The 17,990-nt window shown below is 40.1% G+C and overlaps 1 protein-coding gene across 1 annotated transcript; it reads left to right on the top strand.

Annotated features, from left to right (window-relative positions):
• Positions 1-685: 685 nt before the first annotated feature.
• On the top strand, positions 686-4,336 carry LOC107775623 (rust resistance kinase Lr10-like). The gene is made up of 4 exons (XM_016595371.2): positions 686-1,852; positions 2,616-2,636; positions 2,792-2,824; positions 2,945-4,336. The coding sequence occupies exons 1-4, from the start codon at positions 1,084-1,086 to the stop codon at positions 4,033-4,035; spliced, it is 1,914 nt and encodes a 637-aa protein (XP_016450857.2). The 5' UTR covers positions 686-1,083; the 3' UTR covers positions 4,036-4,336.
• The last annotated feature ends 13,654 nt before the right edge of the window (positions 4,337-17,990 follow it).

The raw sequence follows: 17,990 nt of genomic DNA, 5'->3' as shown, positions 1-17,990 counted from the left end.
TTTTAGGAGGAAGACGACCCTCTTTTCGTTGGTTGCCTCTGTATATCCAGTGTATATCGAGAGTATCTCTAGTGTATATAGAATGTATACTGACCGTATATCGAGTGTATACCCTCTGTCTCTGTTAAGAAGAAGTCATCCCTTTTTTTCGTCTCTGTCTTTTGAACTTCTCCTCTCGTTTCTTCTTACTTGAATTATTGCTTTTCTTTTTTCTCCCCCTTTCACTAAGTCTTTGTTGTCTCTTTATAGAGAAGACAATTGGTAATTTTTTGTTCCTCCCCTTTGGAGTGGAGAACGTGGGTTTTGAGTGGAGAAAAATGAGAATTGGCTTAGTGGAATTATGAGTGGAATGGAGTGGGGATGTGGGATTGTGAGTGGAGAACAAAGTGGGGGACAAGAAGTGGGGAACGAAGGGGATGGATGTGAGGAAATAAAAGAGAGTGGGGGGGACCAACGTAGGGGACAAGGGAAAGTGGGAAAGATGGGTGAAAAGTGAGGTATTGAAGAGATAAGCGAGAAAAAATTCAAATACGGTCAAAATTAGGTGTTCACAATTAGTTATACCCTTCTTTCCTAATTCATAACCCTATTTCCTTTTCCCTTTCTTTCCTAATTCATACCCTATTTCCAATTTTAGCCGCCGACCAAACTCCAAACCTTACACCTTTCTGCGCTAGTTTAGTAGAAAAAAGTGTAAATTCACTTCACTTCCGTATAGTTTATGGGGATCATACGTCACCTGAAAGATTTAGGTGTGTAATTAAATATAAATTGTCCCTAGAAACAAAGGGCTACAGCCTACATTTCTGACCACACCTCACGCCTTATCCCCGCTCAAAGCACTCTAAGTCAACTTCCACTGAAACGCGCACTAGCAGATTAAAGTAAAACCGAAATAACACTGCACGATATATCCAACTGACTTTTGACTTTTAGCTTTTAACCTTGATATGATCCTACGACCAGTTCAATCCTGTGCATTATTAGCTTGTTCAATTATAGATTCAAGGAAGCAACCTCGTTGATACCTTTGATTATGTCGTAGAAATGACACAACAGAGGTAGCATAGTCGATCTGCAGATATGATGTTGGCAAGAAGATGGCTGTTGATTGCTACTGTTCTACTGGTTGTAATTTGCACGAATATAGCCAAAGCCCAAAACACTACTCGGTGTTCTTCTTCTTGTGGTGATATTCATATTAGTTTTCCTTTTAGATTAAGAGTTGATCCCCAGAATTGCGGAGATTCAAGGTTCCAGCTTGATTGCCAGAACAATCGTACTGTCATAAGTTTGGAGTCAAAGAAATATAACGTGCTGGAAATCAACTATGATAACTTCTATATCAGAGCAATTGACCCTGGTTTGATGAATCAGACCACGAACTGCACTATTTTTCCCAATTACTTCACCACAGACGTTCCTAGCACCTCGCCTTTTGATTATTTTGCTCCCAACATTCCCATTATATATGTCAATTGTTTAGCCACCGTAAATTCTTCGCGATATGTGAAGACTACTTTCTGTGGATCGAAGAATAAAACTTTGGTATCGAATTCCTCCCAAAGTCATAGTTATGTGGCCATAGGAGAGGACATGTCGATTTCGGATTTGGCAGAGAGTTGCAGCGTGGAAATAGTAGCCTGGGCGTCGGCTCGTGGGCTTTCGGGTAACAATACTTCTCTATCGAGCATTCAGGATGCCCTGAGTTACGGGTCTGAGCTTTCTTGGAAGCGTACCTTCTTGTGTAGAGAATGTGAAGCGAGTCAAGGCAACTGTTTTGCTGATGGCGACGGCTATAGTTGCAGCCATCGCTGCTACGACGATACGGGGATGGATCTTCCCCTCCCTTGTAAGTCAAGACTCATTTTACCGTTCACTATGTTCAACTGTTGGATTCCCCTTCGGCCCTTCCCCATATGTTTTGTTTGACAAAATTCCATTGCTGACTTGAATATGTGGTTTGTTCTGAGTCCTGATTGACAAGGGCGGAGGTAGTGTTGTAGCTAGGGATTCGGACAAATCCAGTAGCTTTTGCTTAAACTGTGTATTTGTATTAAAAAATCTATTACATATGTAAAATATTTAATTGCAAACTCATTAACTAGAACAAGCTAGGGTTTGATGATAAGATTAGAACTCATAACCCTCAAATCCTACTGTTAAACTTACTTTTGTTCCAATTTATGTCATATAGTTTGATTCGGCATGGATTAATAAAGAGATGAAAACTTTTCACACTATAGCTTTAAACATGTCATTACTTTTGTGTGACTATAAAAACTTCTTATTAAGAGTAAATCAAGAGTGTAAAGTTAATTTTTTTCAAATATGGAAATGTGTACTTTTTTCGGAGCGGGCTAATAAGGATATAGTGTCGCATAGACTGAAATGGATGGAGTATTAGTATTTTGAGCACAGAAGTATCTCCTCAATGCTGCACCTAGAATCTGAGCAATTTAACTTTACTTTCAAATTTAAGGTGTCATTCCTTACCACAGATTAAGTCTTCAACTAAAGCAGGCCATAGTTGCGGTCAGTATTCATTCATAGTAACTTATTTAAGATGTAGCATCTCTATTTTAATCAAGTTCCTTCTTTTTTGGATAATGCAGGTAGCATCCACTACTATGGTGGTACGTACTTGAAACTGGAGTGCAATAACTTCAATATGTTTTCCAATTACAATCCCTCTTCATTGTACCACATATCTGTAAGCTCTTTCGTCAAGTTGTTACCAAATTTGTTTCCTCTAACGTAATTTTTCTTTGTGATTTGCATATTCTTACAGTTCTTACAATACTGTACGGCGGAATAGTTCTAAGTGAGTCTTCTTATTTTACTCAACGAGATTAAGCATTCTTGGTACACTCTGAATTGTGAAAACAAGCTTTGAAGCTTTTAGTCAAATCCTTTATCCTTTTTTCTTTCTGATATTATGCAGTTTCACTTCTGTCATTCCGGTTTTTCTGTGGATTCATTTTCCTGATAGCACTAATCGTGTATAAATGGAGAAGACGACACATATCTATGTATCAATCAATTGAAGACTTCCTGCAAACGCAGAGCAACCTTGTGCCAATTAAGTACTCCTTTTCTGAGATTAAGAAGATGACTAATAAATTCAAGGAAAAACTAGGCGAAGGAGCCTACGGAACTGTCTTTAAAGGAAAGCTTCGTAGTGGTCCTTTTGTTGCAGTAAAGATTATGCACAAGTCCATGACTAGTGGGCAAGAATTTATTAGTGAAGTTTCCACAATTGGAAGGATTCACCATGTTAATGTTGTGCAGCTCATTGGATTCTGCGTTGAGGGCTCAAAACGTGCTTTGGTATACGACTTCATGCCTAATGGTTCCTTGGACAAGTACATATTTCCACAAGAAGGAATTGTTTCCTTGAGTTACAAACAAATGTTCGACATATCTCTAGGAGTTGCCCGTGGGATAGACTATCTACATCGGGGGTGTGACATGCAGATCTTACATTTTGATATAAAGCCTCACAACATTCTTCTGGATGAAAATTTCAATCCAAGAATATCTGACTTTGGGCTTGCAAAATTGTACCCAACAGATGATAGTATTGTGACTCTAACTGCAGCTAGAGGGACAATGGGTTACATGGCTCCTGAGTTGTTCTATAAAAATATTGGAGGAGTGTCATACAAAGCCGATGTTTATAGTTATGGCATGTTGTTGATGGAAATGGCAGGCAGAAGGAAGAACATGAACCCATTCGCAGACCACTTAAGCCAAATTTACTTTCCTACCTGGGTTTACGACCAATTCAATTCAGGAAATGATGTACAGATACCGGATACCACTGATGAAGAAAGGATTATTATAAAGAAGATGATGATTGCGGCTTTGCGGTGCATACAGATGAGGCCCGTTGATCGTCCTGCAATGAACAAAGTTGTTGAAATGCTTGAAGGAGATGTTCAACTCCTGCAGATGCCCCCAAAACCTTTTGTAGCTCCTCGTGAGATTGCTGGGGATGTTATTGAGACAATAACAATATCCAGTGAAATCTAGGTGTTGCTCAACATGCTGTGCAAACCATGGTCATATATTTGGGCTGGTGATTAGGCGTCTTTCTACATAGTATTTGTTTCCTCGTGTGTATCTTGGTTTTTCCCAACTCATGTACATTTTACTCCCTCTTTAATCTACAGTAAATCCAACTTTTTGTGGAAGTATCATTTTCTTACAGCAGAAAGTAGTCTTTTGAGATTCCTAGAATATGACATGAGATTTATATCTCAAATGTACTCGTATCATTTCAGATCTCATGGAATAAAAGATAAATTCATGTTGACTTCAAGACATAAGAAAATATAGAGATCAATGTATTGCGAATCATTTGTCGTATCATGATTATGCAACAGGATCGAGTAAGTTCACAATGTCTAGTATCAATACGAAGCCTCCTTGTATAATGTTAAAATCGGGCCTACCCGATTCTACTATTTGATCGAGGCCGAAGAATGCATCGAAGGTCAGGCCCGCAGTGGGTCAGACCAAAGTACGAGGATAAGGTATCGAGTTTGAGGATCGAGGTATTTGTTGAGATCGAGACCAGTAGCGATCGAGACCAAATGAGGCAGACATCGTGCAAAGTACAATAACAGAAAGGCGAGATATCTAAGACTGGTCGAAGATCGCGGCGGAGATCTCGGAACAGATCAATTCAAGGGCGTTTGTTTAGCTAATCATGTGATTTGCTTCTATAATTAGAATTATACCATATATATGATTCCTCTACTATATAAACACGGTTCTAATCATCTTGTATCCACCTTACACTCTGAGTTATCAAAGCTAATGCCTTTTCTTTAGCTCATATTCTTGTTCATCAGCTTGTTATATCTTAACTGTTCTTGCACAAATCAGTTCGAGGGTATTCAAGCTCAAGGACTGAATTTCGTTCAAACACTGGTATGCTTTATCCTATTGTTAATTTCTATTACTAATCTTTACATTTATCAATTGGTATTAGGTGAAATCACGTGTCCTTAAAACCACATTATAAGTTTAATTGTTATCCAATTTTAAGGGTAAACAGTTTGGCGCCCACCGTGGGACTAAGGATAATAGTGATTGCTTAATACTGATTCCGATAACGCACACCGCTTTACACTTGTTCTCGTAAGAATCTTTGTTTTGTCAAACTCACAAGCAGTGCCTACACACGGTGACAACGGCCTCAAATTTCACAGGGAAAATGATAATATAGCCGCCCCAGGGATTGAGGCGCCTCAGGCTGGCCACGAGGCAGTACCGATCGCAGACCCCACCGATATCAGTTCGCATGCCACCCTAAATGCAAATCTGGGCGTCGACCCTGGAAATAGTGTTCGTAGAGATGCCCGAGCAGTCGATCAGAACACACATAACGGTGAAGGAGGCGAAATTAGCCTTCGAATGATATTCAAAATGTTGCAGACAAAACAAGCTGCAATAACGCAACTCGAAAATTAGAATCGAGCACCAAGCAGAATTGAGCTCAAAACATCACAAGAGGTTGTTCATAGAGTTGAGCCTGTACCGGAGAAATCGAACGCCAATGAATCGAGGACTGGCCCCGCCATTATGAAGATGCTTGAGGAGCTCACTTAGCAGATCGAATCAGGTGAAAAACAAATCGAGGCTAATGACAAATAGGTAGACATACTACTCGCAGGTTGACCAAATACTGGGGGCACCCCCAATCCTAAAGGGTTTGGATTCGAAGAAGTTCGTGCAGAAGCCTTTCCCTCCAAGTGCGGCTCCGAAGCCCATTCCGAAGAAATTTCGTATGCCAGAAATTCCCAAATACAATGTGACCACCGACCCTAATGAGCATGTTACTTCTTATACATGCGCAATAAAGGGAAATGACTTAGAAGACGATAAGATTGAATCCGTTCTATTGAAATTTTTTGGAGAGACTTTATCAAAGGGGGCGATAATATGGTACCACAATTTTCCGCCCAATTCCATCGATTCCTTTGCCATGCTTGCAGATTCGTTCTTAAAGTAACACGCCGGAGCAATAAAGGTTGCGACTAGGAAGTCAGACCTCTTTAAAGTAAGATAAAAGGACAACAAAATGTTAAGGGAATTCGTATCTCAGTTCCAGATCGAATGCATAGACCTACCCCCGGTCATAGATGATTGGGATGTTCAAGCTTTTACTCAAGGTTTGAATGAACGAAGTTCAATAACATCACGACAACTAAAGCAGAATTTAATTAAATATCCAGTTGTGACCTGGGCCGACATACATTATCAGTACTAGTCGAAGATCAGGGTCGAGGATAATCAATTGGGAACTCCCTCCGGTTCTGTTTACCCAAATAGGCCCATCGGTAGAATTCAAAGGGACATCGATAGAGAACCCCTATCAAACAGAGATTGATCTCAACAATACAACATAGATCGTCGAAACAGTGGCCCATGACATAATCCTATTCGAAATGATCGAAGGAATGGTCGATGACAGAGCTCCCAAGGGATCATGAGTAAAAGTGGCTTCGATAAACATGTCGAGCCCACAGAAGCGTCACGACTGTTAGAGTACAACCTAAGCATCGACGCATCGGGTATTGTATCAGCTATCGAGCGAATCAAGGATACTAGATGGCCTAGACCCCTACAGACCGATCCAGCTCAAAGGAACCTTAACCAAATATGCAAATACCATGGTACCCATGGTCACAAAATCGGAGACTACAGATAATTGAGGGAGGAGGAAGCTCGCTTGTTCAACGAGGGTCATCTTAGAGAATTCTTGAACGACCGAGCTAAAAATCACTTTAGAGATAAGGATGCAAATAGGAAAAATGAATAGGAAGAATCACAACACGTAATTCATATGATAGTTGGTGGGGTCGATATTCCTCAAGGACCAGTATTTAAATGCACCAAGGTGACAATCACGAGGGAGAAGCGAACTCGGGACTACTTACTAGAAAAAACCTTATCTTTCAACGACGATAATGAAGAAGGGATCGAACAACCTCACAACGACACACTGGTAATATCTATCCTTATGAATAAAATTCAAGTTAAACGTGTGTTGATTGATCCAGGTAGCTCAGCAAATATTATCCGATCAAGGGTCGTAGAGCAGCTCAGCCTCCAAGATCAGATCGTGCCCGCAGCTCGGGTACTTAATGACTTCAACATGGCAAGTGAAACCACCAAAGTGGAAATCATTCCGCTAGTAAACATGGCCGGAACTATCCAGGAAACAAAGTTCCATGTGATCGAAGGTGACATGAGGTACAATGCACTACTCGGAAGGCCTTGGATTCATAATATGAGAGCAGTGCCCTCGATGCTTCACCAAATCTTGAAATTCCCAACATCAAAAGGAATCAAAACGGTGTATGGTGAACAACCCACCACCAAAGAAATATTTGCAATCAATGAGGTAATACCAGTATCGGCGCTGTCATCAATAAAGAGATCGAAATCGAAGGGAAAACAAGAAGTCAAATAGCAACCACAGTCTCCGGCATCGACCCGATCGGAGGAGAAGGAAACTTTCAAGGATGATGATTATATGATACATCAAACCTTCATAATCCTCGATGATTCCTATGCAACGAAGTCAACGGTCAAAGAGCTGGAACAAATCATGCTGATTGAGCATCTGCTGGATCGAAATGTATACCTGGGCATAGGGTTAACTCCCGAGCTCAGGAAAAAACTCGTTCAATTACTTTTAAATAACATGGATTGTTTTCCTTTGTCCCACCTAGATATGATAGGGATTCCACCGGAGATCACTACGCATCGACTGAGCTTGGATCCGAAGTTCCGCCTGGTGAAAAGAAAGAGAAGACTTCAGTCCGAGGTAAAACATGCATTCATTAAGGACAAGGTAACAAAACTTCTCAATATAGGATCCATTCAGGAGGTAAAATATCCCGAATGGTTAGCAAACATAGTTGTAGTCCCTAAAAAGAGAAGCAAACTTATAATATGTGTAGACTATAAGGATTTAAACAAGGCATGCCCTAAAGATTCTTTTTCTTCGCCGAATATCAATCACATGATAGATGCCACAACCGGCTACGAGATCCTTTGTTTTCTCGATGCCTACTCCGGGTACAATCAGATACAAATGAACCTAGAGGATCATGAAAATACTTCATTTATTACTAAATATGGCACCTGTTGCTATAATGTAATACCGTTCGGACTAAAAAATGCTGGTGCTACTTATCAACGCCTAGTAAATCGAATGTTCGAAGAACAAATAGGTAAATCAATAGAGGTTTATATTGATGATATGCTAGTTAAGTCCCTGCAAGTAGAGGACCATTTGATACATTTGCAGGAGACCTTTGACACACTAAGAAAATACAACATGAAGCTCAACCCGGAGAAATCTGTATTCGAGGTTGGTTCGGGCAAGTTCCTCGGCTTTATGGTATCAAATCGGGGGATCGAAATCAACCCCGATAAAATTAATGCAATCGAAGACATCACAGTTGTTGATAATGTCAAGGCTGTATAGAGGTTAACCGGGCGCATAGTCGCCCTGTGTCGATTTATTTCAAGATCCTTAGATAGGAGCCACCAGTTCTTCTCACTGTTTAAGAAGAAGAGAAATTTTGCATGGACCCCAGAATATCAACATGCCTTAGAGGAACTCAAACGATATCTATCGAGCCCACTATTGCTTCACACACCGAAAACGGACGAGCAACTTTACTTATACTTAGCGGTCTCAGAGATAGCGGTAACTGGGGTCTTAGTTTGAGAAGATCAAGATACGCGATCTCCTGTTTACTATGTTAGTCGGACCCTAGGTGAAGCCTAGACCCGATACCCACACTTAGAAATATTAGCGCTTGTTTTGATAAGCACCTCTAGGAAATTAAAACCATACTTTCAGTGTCACCCAATTTGTGTTGTAACTACCTACCCCCTTCGCAACATTTTGCACAAGCTCGAACTATCGAGACGATTGGCCAAATGGGCCATCAAGATCAGCAGGTACAATATCGAGTATCAACCCCGAACGACCATCAAGTCTCAAATCCTAGCAGACTTCGTGGCCGATTTCATGCCCAACCCTCGTACCCAAGGTTGAAAAGGAACTATTATTAAAATCGGGTACATCATCGGGGGTGCGGACCCTCTTCACGGACGGTGCTTTGAACGTGAAGGGATCCGGGCTAGGCATCATTTTGATGCCACCCACATGTAATACAATTAGTCAGTCTATCAAAACTTCAAAATTAACAAACAATGAGGCCGAGTATGAGGCCATGATTGCAGGTCTCAAACAAGCTAAGAGCTTGGGGGCGAAGGTCATCGAGGCCAAGTGCGGCTCCGAACTTGTGATAATCAAGTCAACATAACTTTTGAGGTTCGAGAAGATAGAATGCAGAGGTACTTGAACAAAATACAAGTGTCTCTACATCGATTTAAAGAATGGACCCTGCAACATGTACCTCGAGAACAAAATAGCGAGGGCGATGCCCTTGCAAATTTGGGGTCGTCGATTGAAGATAATGAACTTAGCTCGGGGACTATCATACAACTTTCGAGGTCAGTAATCGAAGGAGAACATGCCAAAATAAACACCACAAGACTAACCTAGGATTGGAGGAAAAGTACATCGAATACCTAAAGAACGGAAAGCTGCCATCAGATCCTAAAGAATCAAGGACTCTACGCACGAAGGCCGCACAATTCACATTTCCCGAGGATGGAACACTGTATAGGAGAACGTTCGATGGACCATTAGCAAAATGTTTGGGACCAGGAGACATCGATTACGTTCTATGGGAAATTCACGAAGACACTTGCGAAAATCATTCCGGTGCCGAGTCATTGGTTCATAAAGTCATCAGAGCAGGATATTATTGGGCCGATATGGAAAAGGGCACTAAAGAATTTGTTCGAAAGTGCGAAAAATGTCAAAGGTATGCACCGCTGATCCACCAGGATGAGGAGCAACTCCACTCAGTCCTATCCCCATGGCCGTTCATGAAATGGGGGATGGATATAGTTGGCCCTCTACCATCGGCCCCAGGTAAAGCTAAATTCATTTTTTATGACTGATTATTTCTCTAAGTGGGTTGAAGCGCATGCCTTCGAGAAATTCAGAGAAAAAGAAGTCATAGACTTCATTTGGGACCACATTATATGCCGATTCGTAATACCTGTCGAGATTGTATGCGACAATGGGAAGCAGTTCGTCGACAGCAAAGTAACAAAGTTTATCGAAGATCATAAAATAAAAAAGATCCTATCAACGCCGTATCATCCTAGTGGGAACGGACAAGCCGAATCGACAAATAAGACCTCATCCAAAACCTGAAGAAAAGATTGAACGAGGCGAAAGGAAAATGGAGAGAAATATTTCCCGAGGTCCTTTGGGCGTATCGAACAACGTTGAAATCTATTACGGGGTCAACACTATTCTCTTTAGTCTATGGTGCCGAAGCTCTAATTCCGGTCGAAGTCGGGGAACCTAGCTTTAGGTTTCAGTATGCAACGGAAGATTTAAATCACGAGGTTATGAATATGAGCCTCAAATTGCTAGATGAAATACGGGAAACTGCCCTCATTCGAATGGCCGCACAGAAGTAACAGATCGAAAGGTATTAACACAAAAGATCCAATCTTCGGTACTTTAAAATCGGGGACTCAGTTCTGAGAAAGGTCACCATCAATACTCGAGACACAAACAAGGAAAAACTTGGTCCGAATTGGGAGGGACCGTATCGGGTCCTCAATATCATTGGAAAAGAATCCTACAAACTTGGCACAATGGACGGCGAGCAATTACCAAACAATTGGAATGTAACACTTCTCAAACGATATTATTGTTAAGGTACAACCCTATCCATTTTCATTTATATTTCATACTAACCAATTGGAAGTGTTCGATCAAAGACATCGAGGAATTATTTGACATAAAGTACTAAGGTTGAAAGCACGCGTTTCACTCTTTTTCCCTTAGACCAGTTTTTGTTACAAACAGGTTTTTCCGGTGAGGTTTTTAACGAGGCAACCATTGTTTGTGCTACTTTGGGTTAATTCAATATCCGAGGCTTCTTTACAATCAACCTCGAATACTGAGGGCATCACCCTCTCGAATGTTATAAGGAAAATACTTCGTGCCAATAGTGTTTCTATAGGCAAATTTGGAAGGGCCAGACGGTCGAACAAACCATGCCCATGTAGATTATTCGAACCCTAATATCGAACATGTACACATGTATGATCATCTATTAAGAGAAGTATTTTTGTTTGCCGATATTTCATATCTTAGAAAATTTTACTTTATAATTTCGTACTTATGATCTTTTGCGAAAACTTGCTCAAGGGCCGATCACAACTAAAGTTCGAACAACTAACCCTGCATTTGGGGACTACCAAATCGACATGATCGAATTACTAATATCTCGAGATCATAAGGCCTTAAAAAGGAAACCCTCAATTTTATAGGCCACAACAGCCCCACTTGGGGACTGACACTTCGAACAAGTTCAAAATATAACAAGAAAACGAGCCCAAAAGGCAAATCCCAAGCTAAAGGCTATGGTCAAACTGATACGGTTCAGAGATGTCCGAATTCCGTAATAAAATAGGCCTTCAAATATTTTCATAAAGCCGGTTGAAAAGGCTACCCTCGGCAAATTTACAAAGGGTTTCGATTACATCAACCCTCAAAAAACCCTAAGGGGTACCGAATTGTTCGAACTACCAAGCAATCTTATTTAACGCTAAGGCGTAACGAAGCACAGGGTTTCGATAACACTAACCCTCGAAAACCCTAATGGGTACAAATTTATCTCGTGCTAAGGCATAATAAATTTTTATATAATTAACTTTTAAAATCGAAAAGTGAGAAAAGTCATTCTTTTAAAGGCCATATCGGCCCAATTCAAGAGCCTAAGGGACATTTATTTTTTGAGTTCGAGAAGTCATCCTCACTTAACTAGAACCTAAGGGTCACCCTACTTCAATTTCGGGCATGTACTCACTCGATTACAAAGACTACATTAGTTCGACTTCGATCAAATTGCCTAAACCTTTTACTCATGAACAAAATTTTTACAAGGCATGGACGAAACAGAATTTTCACAAGGTAGAAATTGAAGTAAAGACAAGTCAGAAAGCAAAGAGACCTTTTATATATAAAAATATTTACAAGGACCGATCAGGGTCTTACACAAAAAATCAAAAAAGAAAAATCCTATGGTTGCTAATTATTTTCGGGGGCATCTCCCTCTCCATCGGGATCCTCCCCATTCTTGGAATCGCTCTTGCTTCCGGCATCACCGTCATCTTCAGAGGAGGCCAATGTGGCCTTGGCATCGTCTTCAAGCTCTTTGGCTTTCCTTATATAGTCAGTAAGATCGAAACCTCGAGCATGTATCTCCTCAAGAGTTTCTCTCCGATATTGGCATTTAGCGAGCTCGACAATCCTAAAAGCTCGATTTTGAGCGGCCTCGGCAGATTCTCTTACTTGGACTTGAGCAGCTTCAGCATCAGAATGGTAAACGACCACTATCGCCTCCGTGTCAGCCTTTACTTTTTCTACCTCAGATTTAACCTTTGCAAGTTTGGCGGCCAATTAAACCTCGAGCTCCTCTATTTTCTTGGCTTGAGCTGAGCTTTTCTCCTTCATGCCTCGAATATGACTTTCGGCCGATGACAGTTGGGCTCAAGCAACATCTTTCTCCGAGGCAAGATGGTCCATGTTTTGTCTCCACCCCAAGGTCTCCGCCTTCATCATGTTAACCTCCTCACGGAGTTGTTCGATCTTTTCGGCCTTCTGCTAATCCTGTGAGATTAAAATGTTAGCTATTGACCTCAAACTGATAACATGAACTTCTAAGATTTTCATTACCTGCTCAATCAGGCCGGTCTGTTCTTTGTGAGCCGTGGCAAATTCGGCTTGGAGGTCCTTGATTTCCTCTTCTTTTTGCCCGCTGAGAAGTTTGAGGGCATTTATATCCTCCGTGAGCCTTTGATGATCTGCCTCGCATCGGCTCAGCTCTGCTCGGAATTTAGAAAATGCCTCTCGATGGAGTGACAAGGCCTATACAGAAAGAAGAAAGGAAATTAGACAAGAAGAAATAAATACAAGTGTGATATCGATGAGGGGAGTTGAGACTTACACGACTCAAGATTTGTTGAGCCTCGTCAAAAAGACTCGATGCATCACTCGAGTCGATAGCAACCTCAACTCCTGTAAAGCAACCATGGAAAAGGTCCTTCCCTTTATGGGCTCTTTCCACATCGAGAGTCCTCATAGCTTGAGCATCCTAAATTGCCTCCTCGGATAATGCAGGGAGAGTTGGCGAGTCTCCAATTATTATTGCGCCGAGTGAATCACTTGGGGTGTTCTCTTCATTTCGAATGGCCTTGGACCCGGCCCTTTTAGGAATACCCACCGATTGCTCATTTTAATGGGAGGCATCTTCAGTCTCCGACGAATCAGGGACTTTTCTCGGGCCCTCCTCCAAAACCTTCTTAGTTTGAGGTTGAATCTTTTCAAGCCTTACCGATTTAGCGGCCTTTGGGGCCTCGGTGTTTTTCTTCACTCGAGCAACCATTTCGGAGCCGTCATCTTCATCTTCTTCTTCTTCTGCCTCTCTTAGTCGCTGAGCTACCTCAGCAGGCATAGGGACGGTGTCTGTCTTCGACTTACAAGCCTTACTTTTCTTGGGCTTTGGGTCCTCAGAGGTCGAGACCCTTTTTCTTTTTTTGTCCTTCACCGGTTTCGGGGCCGGAACCTCCTCCTCCCCGGACGGGGGCCTCATGATAACATCTTGTCTGAGGCCTGTATGAAAGGAAATCAAGTGAGTATAAAAACAAATATTTTAGCGAAAATCTTCAAATACATGAAAAGGGGCTTACCATGATTTTTGGCCTCCCATCGGCTCCTTGAAAAATCACGCCATGAGCACTCAGTGTACAAATGCCAGGTCCCAAATCCAGTTTTTGAGGTTAGGAATTGCACCGGGCATCCAAGAAACCGCTACATCGTAGAAAGTGATGTCGATGAGAAGAAGCAAAGGAAACAAAACAATAAATGGAAGCTATAGATGGGATTGTACTTACGGTTCATATTCCATTTCTTGGAAAATGGCATCTTCTCGGTCCTTATCCGCATCTATGCTCGAGAACAATAGCCCGACGCTAGAGTCTTATTAAACCGCCTCGATAGAGATGTGGGCTGTATAATCTGATGAGGTGGTCGAGGGTGAAAGGCATACCTTTGACTTTGCTCGCGAAGAATCGGAGCAGAATAACAATCCACCAAAAAGAGGGATGGATTTGACCTAGGGTTATTTGATAATGACGGCAAAAATCGATGATGACGGGATCGATAGGGCCCAGTGTGAAAAGGTAAGTATAAACACTTAGAAACCCTTCCACATGGGTAGTGATGTCTTCTTCGGGGGTCGGAATCACCACCTCTTTATCTTCCCAATGGCAGTCTTTCTTCACCTGCTCAAGGCCACCCTCAGTTATCGAGCATATATATCTCGACATTGGCTTGCATCAACCAGGGACCGATAAATTTTCTCGACATTAAAGTTGGAATTGAGGACACCTCCCCCTAGGAACATACTCCTTATGGTGCGGCTCCACCGGTGTTTTATCGCCGGCCGGCCGCAATGAAGAAGCGTTTCCCTTTTGAGGAATAGTTTTTGACGTTTTGCCATTTTCGTGTGGGTTTAAAGAAAGAGGGAGATGATAGGACTTGGTGTTTGAAAGGGGATTAGCAACAAACCCTGGAGATTTTGAAGACATGAAAGAGCTTAAGAGATGTAAAAAGCTTAAGAGATTAGAAGAAAGTGAAAGTAAATATTGAATCAATGAGAGAAGGGGCCTATTTAAGGGATTCACGGTGACGGTTCAAAGGCACTGGTGGCCGACCACCAACTGATGCTCAATAATGACTTTGGGAACTGTACCAACGGGACGTTTCAGTCGCTTCCGTCGCTTACGTCATGAGGATGACGTCATGACACGTCGAGGTACAAAATCGAAGGCTCAATTTGTTTCTTCTCATTACACTCCAAGAAACGAGGGGACTATCTGTATACAGTTAAAACCGGCCCTACCCGATTCTACTATTTGATCGAGATCGGGGAGTTGCATCGAAGGTCGGCCCCGTAGTGGGTCATACCAAAGTATGAGGATAAGGTATCGAGTTCGAGGATTGAGGTACCTGTTGAGATCGAGGCCTGTAGCGATCGAGACCAAATGAGGTAGACATCGAGCACAATACAATAATAGAAAGGCGATATACCCGTGACTGGTCGAAGATCGCGTCAGAGCTCTCGGAACAAATCAATTCAAGAGTAGTTGTTTAGCTAATCATGGGATTTACTTCCGTAATTAGAATTATATCATAGATAGGATTCCTTTACTATATAAAGGGAGTTCTAATCATTTTACACTCTGAGATATCAAAGCAATATAACCCCTTTTCTTTAGTTCATATTCTTGTTCATCAGCTTGTTATATCTTAACTATTCTTGCAGAAATCAGTTCGAGGGTATTCAAGCTCAAAGGTTGAATTTCGTTCAAACACTGGTTTGCTTAATCCTATTGTTAATTTCTATTACTAATTTTTACATTTATCAATTGGTATTAGGTGAAATTACGTATCCTTAAAACCAAATTATAAATTTAATTATTATCCAATTTTAAGGGTAAACACTCCCATCTCTGGCTGTAGGTTCAGTTCTACCCCATGATAAGAATTTGAGTGTAATATAATCATGCTAATACCGTCAATAGGCTGGTTGAGGATCAAAACTACTGCAGGAATGTCATAAAGTTTCCCTTAAAGATAATCCCTTTGGCAATTTTGAGGCATCAACCCTAATTAAAGTGTAATCTTCTTGATGTTACTTTGGTTTTCTTTCGATTATTTTCCTCGTATTTTGTCCGAAGGTTCTGATGATCAATAGGTTTTTCACCTATATCCATGGCTACATATAGAAAGCGAAACGAGTCAGGACTCAGCTAATATTTCTATCATTCCTTGCAATGGTACATATAATATTCCACACATTTCACATTTTTCTTACCATGACGATCTATATAAATTATGAGACTTGCAATAAGCGCAATGCTTTCTTATATAGGAAGAAGTAGAACACGATTCTCTTCAGCTGGCTTGAGTGAATTTGGTTTAGTAGCTTAGTTTTGACTTTTAATTAGAGTTTTCATGTCGTTCGACTTTCTACATTCTTTTATGCATTACTTGAAATACCATATGAATCTTTACCTGTGGGGAACTCAAAACTTTTATTGGTGTAAAGGGGAAATTTCCAATATATTTTTAGCAGCCGTAAATAAAGAAAGTTAAGCAACACCAAAGAGGATGGACAAAAAATTCCGCTGTCGTTTTTTTTTCTAACGTTTCAAAAAGAAACAACAAATTTTCCTGGGGATTTGCATTTATACCCATTTTTTTGGTCACGTTTTAATTTGTGTCCGCTTTGTAAAAGAATTTGCAAGCGTACCCACTTTTTCGCGTAATTTCAGCATACGGGGCTGAAGTAGCAAAAACAATCACGCAAAACTTCAGCATTCTAGTAGACGGGCCTGAAGTAGTAAAGTCAATACGCTAAAGTTTTTTTGTCTTGGATAAGATGCTGAAGTTATTTAGTTCATTTGTAAAAACTTCAGCACTAAAATAGCTGAAGTTTTTTTGTCCTGGATTCATTAGTTTTGTCATAAAGCTTTTTCAAAAACTTCAGCAGAAGATGCTGAAGTTATTTAGTTCATTTGTAAAAATTTCAGCACTAAATAAGCTGAAGTTTTTTGTTCTGGATAAATTTTTTTCAAAAACTTCATCAAAAACTTCTGCAGAAGATGCTGAAATTATTTAGTTCATTTGTAAAAACTTCAGCACTATATAAACTGATTTTTTTTTGTCCTGGATTCATTAGTTTTGTCATAAAGCTTTTTGAAAAACTTCAGCAGAAGATGCTGAAGTTATTTAGTTCATTTATAAAAGTTTCAGCATTATATAAGCTGAAGTTTTTGAAAAAGTTTTCTAACATTCTAGATAACTTTTTCCAAACACTACAAATGAAAAATTACAACTATAAAATAATCTGATTGCCAACAGTATCTAAATCATAAATTTTGGAAATAATAAACGTGAAAAGAACAGAATTACGTGGAAATATTCACAAATTATTGTCTACTAACTTACGTAATTATTTATAATTTGTTTTTAGATAATCTAATAAACATACTTATGGCAATCCTCCCATGAACTGAAGTTTCATAGCAGCACCGACAACAGCAGAAGAAAGAAGAAGAAGAAGAAGAAGGAGGAGGAGGAGGAGGAGGAGGAGGAAGAGGAAGAGAACGGGGCTGAAGTTGTTTAAAAAGTTGTTACAAGTTAAATTTTTTATAAAAATGGATATAGATTAAATGGGGGCGACCAAATAGGACGCCCCGTGCAATTTTTACAGATTTTCCAAAGGCATCTGTAATGATTTTGAGATTAAGAGCCTGTTTGGCCAAGTTTTTCGGATGCCAAAAGTAATTTCTTTTGTAAGAAAAAGTTTTTAAAACAAAATTTAAGGTGTTTGGCCAAAATAAAAAAAGTAGTAGCAGAAACAATTTTTCTGCTTTTGGGGAGAAGCTACAAATTCTAGCTTTTTCTAAGAAGCAGAAGCAGAAAATTATTTTATTCAAGACAAAAATAACCTTGCAAAAAATATATATTTTCCAAATTATTCCTCATTAATTTAATATTTTTCTTTTCCTTTTCTACTATACATTTCTTCTCTTTTTTTATTTTAACTATATTTTTATTTTCTTTCTCCAATTCTTAAGAGTAGATTTTAAATTTATATTGAATGATGTATTTTGACATATTTAAATTATCATGTAAACAATAAGTAATACCAAACACTCAATGTTATTGTTTTGGAATAACTATATTTTATATTGATTAAAAATTTTAATTTATATTTTTACTTTACATTTTA

Source organism: Nicotiana tabacum, chromosome 6 (genome assembly GCF_000715075.1).
Source record: "Nicotiana tabacum cultivar K326 chromosome 6, ASM71507v2, whole genome shotgun sequence".
NCBI lineage: Eukaryota > Viridiplantae > Streptophyta > Magnoliopsida > Solanales > Solanaceae > Nicotiana > Nicotiana tabacum.
The sequence above is the reverse complement of the archived record's forward strand: the minus strand, read 5'-3'. Positions and strand labels throughout refer to the sequence as shown.